Source organism: Anomaloglossus baeobatrachus, chromosome 3, assembly GCF_048569485.1.
Source record: "Anomaloglossus baeobatrachus isolate aAnoBae1 chromosome 3, aAnoBae1.hap1, whole genome shotgun sequence".
NCBI classification, from domain to species: domain Eukaryota; kingdom Metazoa; phylum Chordata; class Amphibia; order Anura; family Aromobatidae; genus Anomaloglossus; species Anomaloglossus baeobatrachus.
In genome coordinates, this window is record NC_134355.1 from 186,667,513 (window position 1) to 186,683,558 (window position 16,046).

The window sequence follows — 16,046 nt, forward strand, 5'->3', positions numbered from 1 at the left end:
TTCCTTACCCAACTGCATATAGTTTCCCCTAGTGCTTGCTTCTGGAGCTTTAGTTTAAGGCTATTATTACTTCTATTACTTCTAACAATTTACACCAGTTTTTTTAATGCAGTCCATATTTTTTTCCTTTTATCCATTTGTATTGGAATTCTGTGCAAAGACATGGCTAATAAAGGGGGTTTCCAGCCCTTGGGAAATTTTAGGCAAGCAGTGCAGCATGCAGAATTGATAATTTAAGTTTCAGCTCTGCCTGCGAGTTTAAGCAGTCATCAGATCACCGCAAGAATATAATTTGCATACTATCTGTCATGTACCAATCAGCTTCTTATCCACTTCTCTCAATGTTACCTGTGTTGTCACATGACCACAAGTATGCAAATCTGTAGAATATTGAGAGATAGGATGACATGCTAGTCGGCATGTGACCGCAAGTATGTAAATAGCATACAGTTGAATTCTAATAATGTGTATATTTAAATATGTACAGATTCTGCAATCTGTCTAGCTTGCTGAAAATTTTCCTCCTTCCAATACTAATTGTGTGTGAATAATTGTGCTTGCATGGTCAATGCATCTACTTTTAAGGCACGATGTGTGAAAATGTTAAATATATGAAGGAGTGGCTTTGTGAGAAGCATATGAAGGTCCTGGAGTGGTCTACTCAGTCTCTAGATCTCAACCCCATAGAAAACCTTTGGAGGGAGTTGAAAGTCCGTGTTGCCCAGTGAGAGGCCCAAAACAATGGGCCAACAGTGTGTGCCAACCTTGTGAAGACTTACAGAAAACGTTTGACCTCTGTCATTGCCAAGAAATGATATATAACAAAATATTGAGATGTACGTTTGTTATTGACAAATACTTATTTTCCACCACAATTTAAAAAAAAAAAAAAAAATTTGCCAAATCAGACAAGGTGATTTTCTGGATTTGTTTTCTCATTTTGTCTCTCATAGTTGTGGTCTATCTATGATGTCAATTACAGGCCTCTCTCATCTTTTTAAGTGGGAGAACTTGCACAATTGGTGGCTGACTAAATACTTTTTTTCCTCACGTTATATGCAGTAGATAATCTGCTGATAAAACACATTTTTTTGAAACACACCGTCTAGTAAGTGCCACAAACCTGTAATCAGGCTCTCGGCCCCTACATTTTGCTGCTCTTAAATTACATAGCAAAAACCTGAGACAGATGTACTTTTAATACATCAGGACAATCCGAACAAAAAACAGGACCGAAAACTTCAAGAAAAACAAAATTGTCTGCAGAATCTAAGCTATTTGTTCTGAAAATCAATATTCTGCCAGTAAATTAACTATTTTTTTGTTTTTATTTCTTCTTTAAAGATGATGTTTCCAGGACATTTTGTTTCTTGAGAGAACTGTTTTCCAAAGAATTCATTTTCTTTCCTGGGTTTGAAGTGAAGGTAAGAATAAACCATTTAACACTGACAGGCATAATATTTTTATAAAAAAAAATCTAACAACTAAAAAGAAGCACCAGCTTGCTCAAAGACCCTAATATTACAAGCTGTAATATACATGCCTTTATCAATCACTGAGTGTTATAATCTTCTGTACATGTGTACACAATTATTAGTCAATTAGTCATATTAATGATTAATTTTATTATTGCGCAAAAAACAATTGTGTAACTATTTTAGAGGTAACCGACCAACCAACCGAGGACAATAAGACAGGGATACAAGTAACTGCTTATAAGTCACCCCTCTTAAGGCCATTCTTTTTTATTGTCCTCGGTTGGTGAATCATGGGTCTTTATCAACTACCCATGCCTTGTTTTTGTCTTCTGCTGGGGATAGATGTTTATTTCTTTGGCGCTCCATTGGGAGACCCAGACAATTGGGTGTATAGGCTATGCCTCCGGAGGCCGCACAAAGTATTACACTAAAAGTGTAAAGCCCCTCCCCTTCTGCGTATACACCCCCCGTGCTCCCACGGGCTCCTCAGTTTTTTGCTTTGTGCGAAGGAGGCAGACATGCACGCATAGCTCCACAGCTTAGTCAGCAGCAGCTGCTGACTATGTCGGATGGAAGAAAAGAGGGCCCATAACAGGGCCCCCAGCATGCTCCCTTCTCACCCCACTCTTGTCGGCGGTGTTGTTAAGGTTGAGGTATCCATTGCGGGTACGGAGGCTGGAGCCCACATGCTGTTTTCCTTCCCCATCCCCCTTAGGGCTCTGGGTGAAGTGGGATCCTATCGGTCTCCAGGCACATGAGACCGTGCTCCATCCACAGCTCCTGAGGACTCTGCTGGATAGGAGCCGAGTATCGTTCAGGGACATGGCCCTGCTACTTTGAGGTACTCTGTGTCCCCGTGGGGACCGCGCACAGCAACACTCCAGCATTGCTGGGTGTGCTAGTGCACCGTGGACCGCGGCGCTGACTGCGTTTGTGCCATTACACACTGCAGCGTCGCTGAGTGTGTTAGTGTATGGGGACTGCCGCGCTGACCGCCGCTGCCATTGTTATCACTGCGGCGCGGCTGGGACTGTTAGTGCGCCGGGGACTTCCGCGCCGACCGCGCTTATACGGCGGCCGCGCTTATAACTCGAGTCCCCGGCTTTTGCGGCTTAGTCTCTTTTTTTCTTCCCGCCCACAGCCCTGCCAGTCAGGTGAAGGGCGGGACGCTGTACAGGACGGCAGCACTGAGGGCTGGAGCATGCTTTGCATACTCCACCCCCCTCACTGTGCACAGGGGGGCACCAGTTCCCGCACTTTCTGGGTCACGCCCACGGCTCCCTCCTCTCCTCAGGACGCTGGCAGCCATTCCTGTCAGCTCCCCTGACGCTGCAGAGGGGAGACAAGCTCTGGGGGACCCAGGCAGGGATGCTGATGGCCACACAACCGCTTTAAGCGGGCAGTAATCAGCACCTGAGGTGCTGGCCCCACTTGTGCAGAAGTGTAATTATAGATTATATGTTTATAGGCTATACTTTACACTGTATGGTGCACGGTGGATTTCTGGCTATATTCCCTATTGTGTTGCTCAGGGGAGACAACAGCATGGCACCCACAAGAGGCAGGGGTGCCAGAACACAGGCTTACTATGCTGCCTGCGCCGCATGTAAGACCTCGCTACCGGCAGGTTCCACTGACCCCCATTGTGTGCACTGCTCGGCCCCTGTGGCACTTGCTCAGCCAGAGCCTCTGCTAAGGGGGGCCCAGGGGGGGAACCACCAGCTAACACTGTCCAGGTGACAGGGACGGAGTTTGCAGTTTTTACTGACAGACTTTCTGAAACTATAGCTAAGATTCTAGAAGCTTTGCAGTCCAGACCGGTATCTCAGACCATGGGCACTGTGGAATCATTGTCCCCTGGTTCCCCTCAGTTGGAACAACAATGTTCCCCCGGGGTGTCACATAGATCCCAGGGTGAGGTCTCTGACACGGACCGCAGCCCCAGACCGCCTAAGCGAGCTCGCTGGGAAATCCCCTCGACCTCATCACATTGTTCAGGGTCTCAGAAGGAGGACTCTCTGTATGATGAAGCGGAGGTAGCTGATCAGGATTTGGATCCTGAGGCCGCTCTCAACCTTGATACTCCTGATGGTGACGCCATAGTGAATGATCTTATCGCGTCCATACATCAAATGTTGGATATTTCTCCCTCGGCTCCTCCAGTGGAGGAGTCAGCCTCTCAGCAGGAGAAATTCCGTTTCAGGTTCCCCAAGCGTACAACGAGTATGTTTCTGGATAACTCCGACTTCAGAGAGACAGTCCAGAAACACCGAGTTTGTCCAGATAAGCGTTTTTTCCAAACGCCTTAAGGATACACGTTATCCCTTCCCCCCGGACGTGGTCAAGGGTGGGACTCGGTGTCCCAAGGTGGATCCTCCAATCTCCAGACTGGCGGCTAGATCCACAGTTGCTGTTGAAGATGGGGCTTCACTCAAGGATGCCACTGACAGACAGATGGAGCTCTGGTTGAAATCCATCTATGAAGCTATCGGCGCATCTTTTGCTCCAGCATTCGCAGCCGTATGGGCAAGCCAAGCTATTGCAGCGGGTCAAGCGCAAATTGACGCACTCACACGTACGTCTGCGCCGCAGGTGGCGTCCATAACCTCTCAAACGTCGGCATTTGCGTCCTACGCTATTAATGCTGTCCTGGACTCTGCGAGCCTACGGCGGTTGCAGCCGACAATTCGGTGGCACTACGCAGAGCCTTGTGGCTACGGGATTGGAAGGCAGATTCGGCTTCCAAAAAGTGCTTAACCGGTTTGCCATTTTCTGGCGACCGTTTGTTTGGTGAGAGGCTGGATGAAATCATCAAACAATCCATGGGAAAGGAAACATCCTTACCCCAGGCCAAACCAAAATTACCCCAACAGAGGAGGGGACAGTCGAGGTTTCGGTCCTTTCGGGGTGCGGGCAGGTCCCAATTCTCCTCGTACAAAAGGCCTCAGAAGGATCAGAGGAACTCCGATCCATGGCGGTCTAAGTCAGAGACATTCTGTCTCACGGTTACAGCATAGAGTTCGGCTCTCGTCCTCCGACTCGATTTTTCAGAACATCTCCGCCTCCCGAGTGAGCCGATGCTCTTCTGCAGGCGCTGGGCACTCTGAAGACAGAAGGAGTGGTGGTCCCTGTTCCTCTTCAGCAACAGGGTCACGGTTTTTACTCCAACCGGTTTGTGGTTCCAAAGAAGGACGGGTCTTTCCGTCCTGTCCTGGACCTAAAACTGCTCAACAAACACGTAAGGACCAGGCGGTTCCGGATGGAATCCCTCCGCTCCGTCATCGCCTCAATGTCCCAAGGAGATTTCCTTGCATCGATCGATATCAAAGATGCTTATCTCCACGTACCGATTGCTCCAGAGCATCAGCGCTTCCTGCGCTTCGCCATAGGAGACGAACACCTGCAGTTCGTGGCACTGCCGTTCGGCCTGGCGACAGCCCCACGGGTTTTCACCAAGGCCATGGCTGCAGTAGTTGCGGTCCTCCACTCTCAGGGTCACTCGGTGATCCCTTACTTAGACGATCTGCTGGTCAAGGCTCCCTCTCAAGAGGCATGCCAGCACAGCCTCACCGCGACTCTGGGGACTCTCCAGAGTTTCGGGTGGATCATCAATTTTACAAAGTCAAATCTGACACCGGCCCAATCGCTGGCATATCTTGGCATGGAGTTTCATACCCTCTCAGCGATAGTGAAGCTTCCGCTGAACAAGCAGCGCTCACTGCAGACGGGGGTGCAATCTCTCCTTCAAGGTCAATCACACCCCTTGAGGCGCCTCATGCACTTCCTGGGGAAGATGGTGGCAGCAATGGAGGCAGTCCCGTTCGCGCAGTTTCACCTACGTCCTCTTCAATGGGACATCCTACGCAAATGGGACAGGAAGCCGACGTCCCTCGACAGGAACGTCTCCCTCTCTCAGGCAACCAAAGCTTCCCTTCGGTGGTGACTTCATCCCACTTCATTATCGAAGGGGAAATCCTTCCTACCCCCATCCTGGGTGGTGGTCACGACGGACGCGAGTCTGTCAGGGTGGGGAGCAGTTTTTCTCCACCACAGGGCTCAGGGTACGTGGACTCGGCAAGAGTCCTCACTTCAGATCAATGTTCTGGAGATCAGGGCAATGTATCTAGCCCTAAAAGCGTTCCAGCAGTGGCTGGAAGGCAAGCAGATCCGAATTCAGTCGGACAATTCCACAGCGGTGGCTTACATCAACCACCAATGAGGAACACGCAGTCGGCAAGCCTTCCAGGAGGTCCGGCGGATTTTGATGTGGGTGGAAGCCACGGCCTCCACCATCTCCGCAGTTCACATCCCGGGCGTGGAAAACTGGGAAGCAGATTTTCTCAGTCGCCAGGGCATGGACGCAGGGGAATGGTCCCTTCACCCGGACGTGTTTCAGGAGATCTGTTGCCGCTGGGGGATGCCGGACGTTGACCTAATGGCGTCCCGGCACAACAACAAGGTCACGGCATTCATGGCACGTTCTCACGATCACAGAGCTCTGGCGGCAGACGCCTTAGTTCAGGATTGGTCGCAGTTTCAACTCCCTTATGTGTTTCCTCCGCTGGCACTGTTGCCCAGAGTGTTACGCAAGATCAGGACCGACTGCCGCCGCGCCATCCTCGTCGCTCCAGACTGGCCGAGGAGGTCGTGGTACCCGGATCGGTGGCATCTCACGGTCGGCCAACCGTGGGCACTACCAGACCGACCAGACTTGCTGTCTCAAGGGCCGTTTTTTCCATCTGAATTCTGCGGCCCTCAACCTGACTGTGTGGCCATTGAGTCCTGGATCTTAGCGTCTTCAGGATTATCTCAAGAGGTCATTGCCACTATGAGACGGGCTAGGAAACCAACGTCCGCCAAGATCTACCACAGGACGTGGAAAATATTCCTGTCATGGTGCTCTGATCAGGGTCTTTCTCCCTGGCCATTTGCCTTGCCCACTTTTCTGTCCTTTCTTCTGTCCGGATTGGAAAAGGGTTTGTTGCTTGGCTCCCTTAAGGGACAAGTCTCTGCGCTCTCTGTGTTTTTTTTTCAGAAGCGCTTGGCCAGAATTCCACAGGTACGCACGTTCCTGCAGGGGGTTTGTCACATCGTCCCTCCTTACAAACGTCCGTTGGAACCCTGGGATCTGAACAGGGTGCTGATGGTTCTTCAGAAACCACCGTTCGAGCCAATAAGGGATATTTCTCTCACACGCCTTTCGCAGAAAGTGGTTTTCCTAGTAGCAGTCACTTCACTTCGGAGAGTGTCTGAGCTAGCAGCATTGTCATGCAAAGCCCCTTTCCTGGTGTTTCACCAGGACAAGGTGGTTCTGCGTCCGGTTCCGGAATTTTTACCTAAGGTGGTATTCCCTTTTCATCTCAATCAGGATATCTCCTTACCCTCTTTTTGCTCTCATCCAATTCACCAATGTGAAAAGGATTTGCACTTGTTAGATCTGGTGAGAGCACTCAGACTCTACATTTCTCGTACGGCGCCCCTGCGCCGCTCGGATGCACTCTTTGTCCTTGTCGCTAGCCAGCGTAAAGGGTCACAGGCTTCCAAATCAACCCTGGCTCGGTGGATCAAGGAACCAATTCTCGAAGCTTACCGTTCTGCTGGGCTTCCGGTTCCCTCAGGGCTGAAGGCCCATTCTACCAGAGCCGTGGGTGCGTCCTGGGCTTTGAGGCACCAGGCTACGGCTCAACAGGTGTGTCAGGCGGCTACCTGGTCGAGCCTGCACACTTTCACGAAACACTATCAGGTGCATACCTATGCTTCGGCGGATGCCAGCCTAGATAGGCGAGTCCTTCAGGCGGCGGTTGCCCACCTGTAGGACGGAGCCGTTACGGCTCTATCATGAGGTATTATTTACCCACCCAGGGACTGCTTTTGGACGTCCCAATTGTCTGGGTCTCCCAATGGAGCGCCAAAGAAGAAGGGAATTTTGTTTACTTACCGTAAATTCCTTTTCTTCTAGCTCCAATTGGGAGACCCAGCACCCGCCCCTGTTTTTTTGGTGACACATGTTGTTCATGTTGAATGGTTTCAGTTCTCCGATATTCCTTCGGATTGAATTTACTTTAAACCAGTTTATAATTTTTTTCCTCCTTCTTGCTTTTGCACCAAAACTGAGGAGCCCGTGGGAGCACGGGGGGTGTATACGCAGAAGGGGAGGGGCTTTACACTTTTAGTGTAATACTTTGTGCGGCCTCCGGAGGCATAGCCTATACACCCAATTGTCTGGGTCTCCCAATTGGAGCTAGAAGAAAAGGAATTGACGGTAAGTAAACAAAATTCCCTTCTTTTCATGTAACATATATCCTATAGCTGTGAATTAGACCTATTGAGGCTTAGACCTAATGAATGTGTTACATGTTCGTATATGCACTTGCACCTTTTGAGGTTTTTGGTGGAGGGCACAACATGTATTGGTAGGCTAGGGGTTAATGAGGACAGTGGCCGAGGAACGGGGGCGCCGAAAAAATTAGGGTGATTCAACCTCCGTTGTTAGGCAGCGGTAAGTGTAGGGCTAGGCCCATGACCTTAATATTATTATTGATTAACTAAACCCTACCCCTCATGGGTATCACTGAGTCCCACCCCTAACATAGTTGACACACTGAGTTGCCCTTGTGTAGATTTTACACATCACTTGTTGTTTGTATTTGTTTGCTTGGGATTTTAGAGTTTGATAAAAAAAAATATTAGTTTTGTAGAGGGATTTTTTCTATGGTTTGTGTAATTTTATTATTGCACAACTACAGTTCTGTTGGTCAGTCGAAAAGGTTAATGAGCCTGAATATTTAAGAAAGTAAAAGTGAGGTTTTTGCCTTTATTAGAAGAATATATATATGTTTGCTGATATATTGGGCAACTATTAATGTGCAGAATTATTATGCAAGTAAATGTTCCCACCAACAGTTTTTTCCTTCAGTGTAAATTTCCCATTTAAGAAGGGTGCACAAGTTCCCAATAGGGTTTAGGTCAGGTTAGCAAAGGGCCATGTCATTAGTCTTTCATATTTAAAGGGGTTGTCTACTACTTAGACAACCCCTTCTCATTCCCCTCTTTCACCCCCCCGTAAAAATATATAGGCCTATACTCACCTCCGCCTCGGCGCTGTTCCAGCAATGTATTACCCTGTCATGTCTCCCCTTCTTTCTCCCTTTTTACCTTTTGTATTTGGGGTACCCTTTATTGTTCCAGACCACCGGCGCTGTCCGTAAGATAGGGTTTTGGTGAAGAGCAGCTGGGGTGAGAGAAAGGGTCCTGCGCCAATCAGCGCTACCACGGTGTATGTTTTTCGCTTTTTCTCTCACCGGGTTAATAGTGACGATCGCGTTCCTGGCTGGGGGCGTGATTTTCGGTCATCTGTCATGTCAGCACCTCTGTCTAATCGGAGCGGCGTCCCTGGGCTCCTATCTGAGCGGTGCATTTTGTTCCAGTCTGCCCCTTCCTCTTCTGGCGGCAGCGCCATTTTTTTGTTTTGTGTTTTTTTTTTTTTTTTTTTATTTGCACAGACGCCGGTTACACGTTGAGACGTTCCTCTCCTCTGAATCAGTCCTCCCGGTGGATTCAGCAGCTGTCCCTTTCAGTTCACAAGGGTGCTCCCTCATTGGTCCTTGAATCAGGTAGGCTGTTCCCATCTGGGAGCTGACATTTTTGGGCCCCCTGCGGCATTTCTCTCTGCTAATCGGTCTTCTGTGTTTTCCCCCATCTGGCTCCTTTTATCTTTCACATATTGTAGGTAAGAGAAGACCATGCACACCCTCCAGCCCAACCCACACTGGTTACCTATTATGTATGTGCTGTGTTTAGTAACAAGTAGTGATGAGCGAGTACTAAAAAGCTCGGGTGCTCGAAGCTCGGGCCGAGCCTCCCAAGATACTCGTGTACTCGGCCCGAGCACCGAGCCCAATGTTATCCTATGGGAGACCCGAGTATTTTTGTGAAATGACCCCCCGGCAGCATGGAGAAACCCTAAAAATGTCACAAAAGTCTCAGAAGAGTGCTCAAATGACATGGCATCAGCATGGGGAAGACCCCTTGAAGCATTTATCACTCAAAAGTCACAGATGTGAACAATTTTGTCCGAGTTTTACGCCATTTTTACGGACTCACCAGAAAACCTTCCAAAATGACACCAAAATGAATTTTCATGGCGGAAATGTTAAGGGCACATACCCAATAGTGAGATAGAGCTGGTGTATGTTACTTTTTGAGATTAATACATGAAAGATTTTACATGAAAACCTTGTGTGGCACTCCGATGTCCAAAACGCACGTTTTGTGCTTTTTACTAGCGATGTCGGTCATTTTTTTTTTTTTATTCTATCTCCCTCAGTCCGTCGGTCTGTCTCTCTCTGTCTTGTCTGTCCCCCTCTCACAGTCTGTCGGTCAGTTCCCCCCCCTCTCTCTTACTTACCGTTCCCCGATCACTGCCGCGGCGCTGCACAGCTGTTCAAACTCCGGTGGCTTTTCCTCTTTTGAAAAAGCCGGCCGCTCATTAATCAATCTCCTATTCCCTGCTGTCCTGCTTTTCGGCGCCTATGATTGGTTGCAGTGAGACACGCTCCCACACTGAGTGACAGCTGTCTCACTGCAACCAATCACAGCAGCCGGTGTGTGTATACTGTGCAGTGAAATAAATAATTAAATAATTAAAAAAAACGGCATGCGGTCCCCCCAATTTTAATACCAGCCAGATAAAGCCATACGGCTGAAGGCTGGTATTCTCAGGATGGGGAGCTCCACGTTATGGGGAGCCCCCCACCCTAACAATATCAGTCAGCAGCCGCCCAGAATTGCCGCATACATTAGATGCGACAGTTCTGGGGCTGTACCCGGCTCTTCCCGATTTACCCTGGTGCGTTGGCAAATCGGGGTAATAAGGAGTTAATGGCAGCCCATAGCTGCCACTAAATCCTAGATTAATCATGTCAGGCGTCTCCCCGAGATTCCTTCCATGATTAATCTGTAAATTACAGTTAAAAAACACACACACCCGAAAAATCCTTTATTAGAAATAAAAAACACTAACAAAGTCCCTCATTACCAATTTATTAACCCCGACAAACCCTCCATGTCCGGCGTACTCCACGTACTCCACAGTCCTCCAGCGTCGCGTCCAGCTCTGCTGCATGGAAGTGACAGGAGCTGCAGAAGACACCGCCGCTCCGGTCACCTCCACGCAGCTAATGAGATGAGTATAGCGATCAGCTGAGCTGTCACTGAGGTTACCTGGATCCAGCGGTGGATGCAGCGGTGGCCGCGGGTAACCTCAGTGACAGCTCAGCTGATCGCACGGCTGTCTTCATTAGCTGCGTGGAGGTGACCGGAGCGGCGGTGTCTTCTGCAGCTCCTGTCACTTCCATGCAGCAGAGCTGGACGCGACGCCGGAGTCCGTGGAGTACGCCGGACATGGAGGGTTTGTCGGGGTTAATAAATTGGTAATGAGGGACTTTGTTAGTGTTTTTTATTTCTAATAAAGGATTTTTCGGATGTGTGTGTTTTTTAACTGTAATTTACAGATTAATCATGGAAGGAATCTCGGGGAGACGCCTGACATGATTAATCTAGGATTTAGTGGCAGCTATGGGCTGCCATTAACTCCTTATTACCCCGATTTGCCAACGCACCAGGGTAAATCGGGAAGAGCCGGGTACAGTCCCAGAACTGTCGCATATAATGTATGCGGCAATTCTGGGCAGCTGTTGGCTGATATTGTTAGGGTGGGGGGCTCCCCATAACGTGGAGCTCCCCATCCTGAGAATACCAGCCTTCAGCCGTATGGCTTTATCTGGCTGGTTTTAAAAATGGGGGGAACCGCACGCCGTTTTTTTTAATTATTTAATAAATAATTAAAATTAATAATTAAAATTAATAAATAATTAAAAAAAACGGCGTGCGGTTCCCCCCATTTTTAAAACCAGCCAGATAAAGCCATACGGCTGAAGGCTGGTATTCTCAGGATGGGGAGCTCCACGTTATGGGGAGCCCCCCACCCTAACAATATCAGCCAACAGCCGCCCAGAATTGCCGCATACATTATATGCGACAGTTCTGGGACTGTACCCGGCTCTTCCCGATTTGCCCTGGTGCGTTGGCAAATCGGGGTAATAAGGAGTTATTGGCAGCCCATAGCTGCCAATAAGTCCTAGATTAATCATGTCAGGCGTCTATGAGACACCCTCCATGATTAATCTGTAAGTTACAGTAAATAAACACACACACACCAGAAAAAATCCTTTATTAGAAATAAAAACACACACATATACCCTGGTTCACCACTTTAATCAGCCCGAAAAAGCCCTCCATGTCCGGCGTAATCCAGGATGATCCAGCGTCGCATCCAGCGCTGCTGCATGGAGGTGACCGGAGCCGCAGCACACACAGCCGCTCCGGTCACCTCCACACAGCAAATGAACACAGCCGCGCGATCAGCTGCTGTCACTGAGGTTACCCGCGGCCACCGGTGGATGCAGCGGTGACAGCGGGTAACCTCAGTGACAGCAGCTGATCGCGCGGCTGTGTTCATTTGCTGTGTGGAGGTGACCGGAGCGGCGGTGTCTGCTGCAGCTCCGGTCACCTCCATGCAGCAGCGCTGGATGCGACGCTGGAGCATCCTGGAGTACGCCGGACAAGGAGGGCTTTTTCGGGCTGATTAAAGTGGTGAACCAGGGTATATGTGTGTGTTTTTTATTTCTAATAAAGGATTTTTTCTGGTGTGTGTGTTTATTTACTGTAACTTACAGATTAATCATGGAGGGTGTCTCATAGACGCATGACATGATTAATCTAGGACTTATTGGCAGCTATGGGCTTCCAATAACTCCTTATTACCCCGATTTGCCAACGCACCAGGGTAAATCGGGAAGAGCCGGGTACAGCCCCAGAATTGTCGCATATAATGTATGCGGCAATTCTGGCCAGCTGCTGACTGATATTGTTAGGGTGGGGGGCTCCCCATAACGTGGGGCTCCCCATCCTGAGAATACCAGCCTTCAGCTGTATGGCTTTATCTGGCTGGTATTAAAATTGGGGGGAACCGCACGCCGGTTTTTTAATTATTTATTTATTTATTTTACTGCACAGTATAGACACGCCCACCGGCTGCTGTGATTGGGTGCAGTGTGACACCTGTCACTCAGCGTGGGGGCGTGTCTCACTGCAACCAATCATAGGCGCCTGTGGGCGTGGAAAGCAGGGAATATGAGATGGCTGTGTACAGAGCACAGCGCGCCGGCCGGTATAAAGGCTCGGTCACGCTGTGCAGGCCGGCCAATCACTGCAATTCCACAACTAACAGGGCTGTGGCATTGCAGTGGTCTGCCAGCCAATCCCTGCATGAGGGCTGGCTCTCAAAAGAGCGCCAACATGCAGGGATGAAGACCACGAGTAAAGCACGAGTATTGCAAAATTACTCGGTACCCGCCGAGCAGCCCGAGTACAGTGATACTCGTGCGAGTACCGAGTAGTTACAAGCATGCTCGCTCATCACTAGTAACAAGTTTGTTACCGGCCAATCTATACCTCATTATGCTGCCTGTATTTCTCCCCCTTCTTGCAGGTGTCAGCTCAGGGGTCCTCTATGATTGCTGAAGTGAATATGTGCCCTCCTATCTGGGCTTGTGATCTATTTCAGGTGGTTGCTAAGTCAACAAGTGTGTCCAGGACACTTTACTGGTGTGAAGCGGTTTCCGGTCACATCAAACACCCCAAGTGCTCTGGCCACTTTGGCTTGCAAGTTAGACCCTTCAGTGAATTCTCACTGGTATGGAAGGCTCAAGCTGCGATCTAACGCCTGCAGATTTCTTCCACTTCCAGGTCTTCTTCTCAGGCGCCCAGTGGTTTTCCTTCTCCACCGGGAGTGCATTCGGCTGAGCGATCAGACTCAAGCTCCAGGGCGGAATCTGTGTTAGTTCCTTATCAGACTAGAAGGTTCAAAAATATGGTAGAGTTTTTTAAACAGCGGTTGATTCTCAACTTGGAGTTAGACCAGTAGACCCCCTTCCTCCCAGTGAAGCAGGGTTCTTCAGAAGAGGTAAACTGGTGGCTAAATCTTTAGCTAATCATGAGGAGTTTACAGAGGTACTACAGAGAGCCAAGGAAGTTGTATGAAGTATTGTACCCTCTCCCAGGGGAGCTAGGGCATCTTGGTCCACTCTGCCGGTGGTTGATATGCCCTTATCCCTCCTGTCTAGAACACCTACCCTACCTCTTAGTTAAGTGCCGCCATTGAAGAATCCCCAAGATAGACTCACTGAGTCTGTTGCTAAGTCAGCATTTGAGGTGGCAATGTATGCCCTTTTGTCTGCTCTTCACCACTACCTGGGTTGCTAAGGTTGTTAGCTTGGGCTAAGCACCTGCAACACAGTTTTTTAGCTAGGTCCAATGAAATTAGCTGAGGTGGCAGATCAGATTGCGCAAGCAGCTAAATATCTCTGTTCTGCAACTCTTGATGAAGCAGAGTGTTCCGCTCAGGCTGTAAGTAATTGTGTGGCAATCCCCTGCATGTTACAGCTTAAGGTTTGGAGAGCATATTTAGCCTCAAAGAAATCCTTTACAGGGTTAACTTTTCAGTTTTTCGAAGCCATGCTGGAAAAAATTATTTATGTTGCAACAGGTGATAAAAGTACTCTTTTGCCTCAGACTAGAGTCACCTGGCTGTTTGAGTTGTGGAGCTTTGCAGCTTTTGCCCTCTCAGCAGTATCCCTGCTCTAGGTGTTTTGGTCCATCAGAGACCACCCCCCCCCCCTTTCCCCACGTCCCAGGGTTCTAAAACAACCTCTTATAGGTTATTGCCTATCTGGCACCCTGCTGGGCCTGGTGGTAGGGCCTCTGTCTCCAGAGGAAAAACAAAATGGTCAATGCTTGACGGGCAGACCCCAAACGGTCATTCCCCTCCTTTTTCAGGACGTGTGGTTGGGAACAGTCAGTGATCTTTTGTCCAGAGATGTGATCTCCTCAGGCTATAGAATAGAGTTCTCCTCTATTTTACAAGATTGTTTTTTCAGGTCTCACTTCCCTGCTTCTCTTAGCCTAAGATCTGGTTCTGATCAAGCCATATCTTGTTTCCTGTGGGCAGGGGTGATTGCAAAGGCCCCCCCTTAAGACTTTTTCAGGGGTTTCTATTCAGATCTTTTCATTATCCCCAAAAGGACGGCTCCATGCAGCTAATTTTAGATCTCAAGTGTCTCAACAAGTAAATGCGGCTACGTCATTTCATGATGGAGTTGCTCTGATCTGTGGAAACAGGCAAATTTTTATCAGTGATAACCATCCAGGATGCTTACCTGCACGTAAGGGGGGGGGGGGAGGAGGAGGAGAGTCTTTTTCATCATTTTTCAGCCCAGGGGACATGGAACTATTAGGAGAAATTTCTCCCAAGCAATATTCTGGAGCTGCAGGATATTTATCTGGCTCTTCCAAATTGGCAGTACCTACTTCCAGAATTGCCAATCAGGGTTCAGTCAAACAACATCACAATGGGAGCTTATATCCCTTGGTGGTGTTGGTGCTGGTGGGGGGGGGGGGGTGGCGACAATGAGTCAGTCTGCCATGTTGGAGGTAGCAAGGATTCTGGCTTGGGCTGAAAATAGGTGCCTTTATCTCTGCAGTTTACAGTCCGGGAATGGATAATTGGGCGGCAGACTTTTTAAGTCACCAGCGAATAGAACTGGGAGAATTGGCTCTTTATCTGGAGGTGTTCGGTCAAATCTGTCAACATTGGAGCATGCCAGATATCGATATAATGGCTTCCAGGCTAAACCTCAAGGTGCTGAAATTCGTTGCAAGAGCTTGGGACCCTGTGATGGTTGGGGCCGACGCCTTAGCGATCCCCTAGTCCCAGTTCTTGCTGTCATACCTTTTTCCACCTCTATCTCTTCTTCCCAGACTCCTCCAGAAGGTCAGAGCAGAGGGGATTCTTGTTATTTTAGTGGCTCTAGATTGGCCCCGAAGAGCTTGGTGTTCGGATGTCCTCAATATTCTAGGCAACATTTCTTAGCCTCTTCTTCATCGCCCAAACTTGTTATCGCTGTTGAAGCCAAGGTTTTAAAGAGATCAGGTCTGTTGGATTCAGTCATTCTGACAATGATCAGAGCGTGTAAACCTTCTTCACGTTGTATTTAATATCGCACTTGGAGAGCATATTTTCGCTGGTGTAAAGGGGGCTTTACACGCAGCGATATCGCTGGTGAAAGCACCCGCCCCCGTCGGTTGTGCGTCACGGGCAAATCGCTGCCCGTGGCGCACAACATGGTTAGCGGTCGTCACACGGACTTACCTGCCGAACCGCCTCCTTTGTAAGGTGGCAGTTCGTGCGGCGTCACTAAACGGCCGCCCAATAGAAGCGGAGATGAGCGGCCGTAACATCCCGCCCACCTCCTTCCTTTCTCATTGCCGGCGGCCGCAGGTAAGCTGCAGTTCGTCGATCCCGAGGTGTCACACGTAGCGATGTGTGCTGCCTCGGGAACGACGAACAACCTGCGTCCTCAACAAGCTACAATGTTTTGAAAATAATGGACGTATCAACGATAAGGTGAGTATTTTTGATTGTTAACGGCCGTCCATTGGTGTCACACG

The 16,046-nt window shown here is 49.1% G+C and overlaps 1 protein-coding gene across 1 annotated transcript in view; it reads left to right on the plus strand.

Moving 5' to 3' along the window:
• LOC142296262 (dihydroxyacetone phosphate acyltransferase-like) overlaps positions 1-16,046 on the plus strand; it is a 119,446-nt gene that overhangs the window by 56,583 nt on the left and 46,817 nt on the right. Inside the window, exon 11 of the mRNA XM_075339632.1 lies at positions 1,345-1,424. Within this exon, the coding sequence (XP_075195747.1) occupies positions 1,345-1,424 (80 nt within the window). The remainder of the gene's footprint in view (positions 1-1,344; positions 1,425-16,046) is intronic.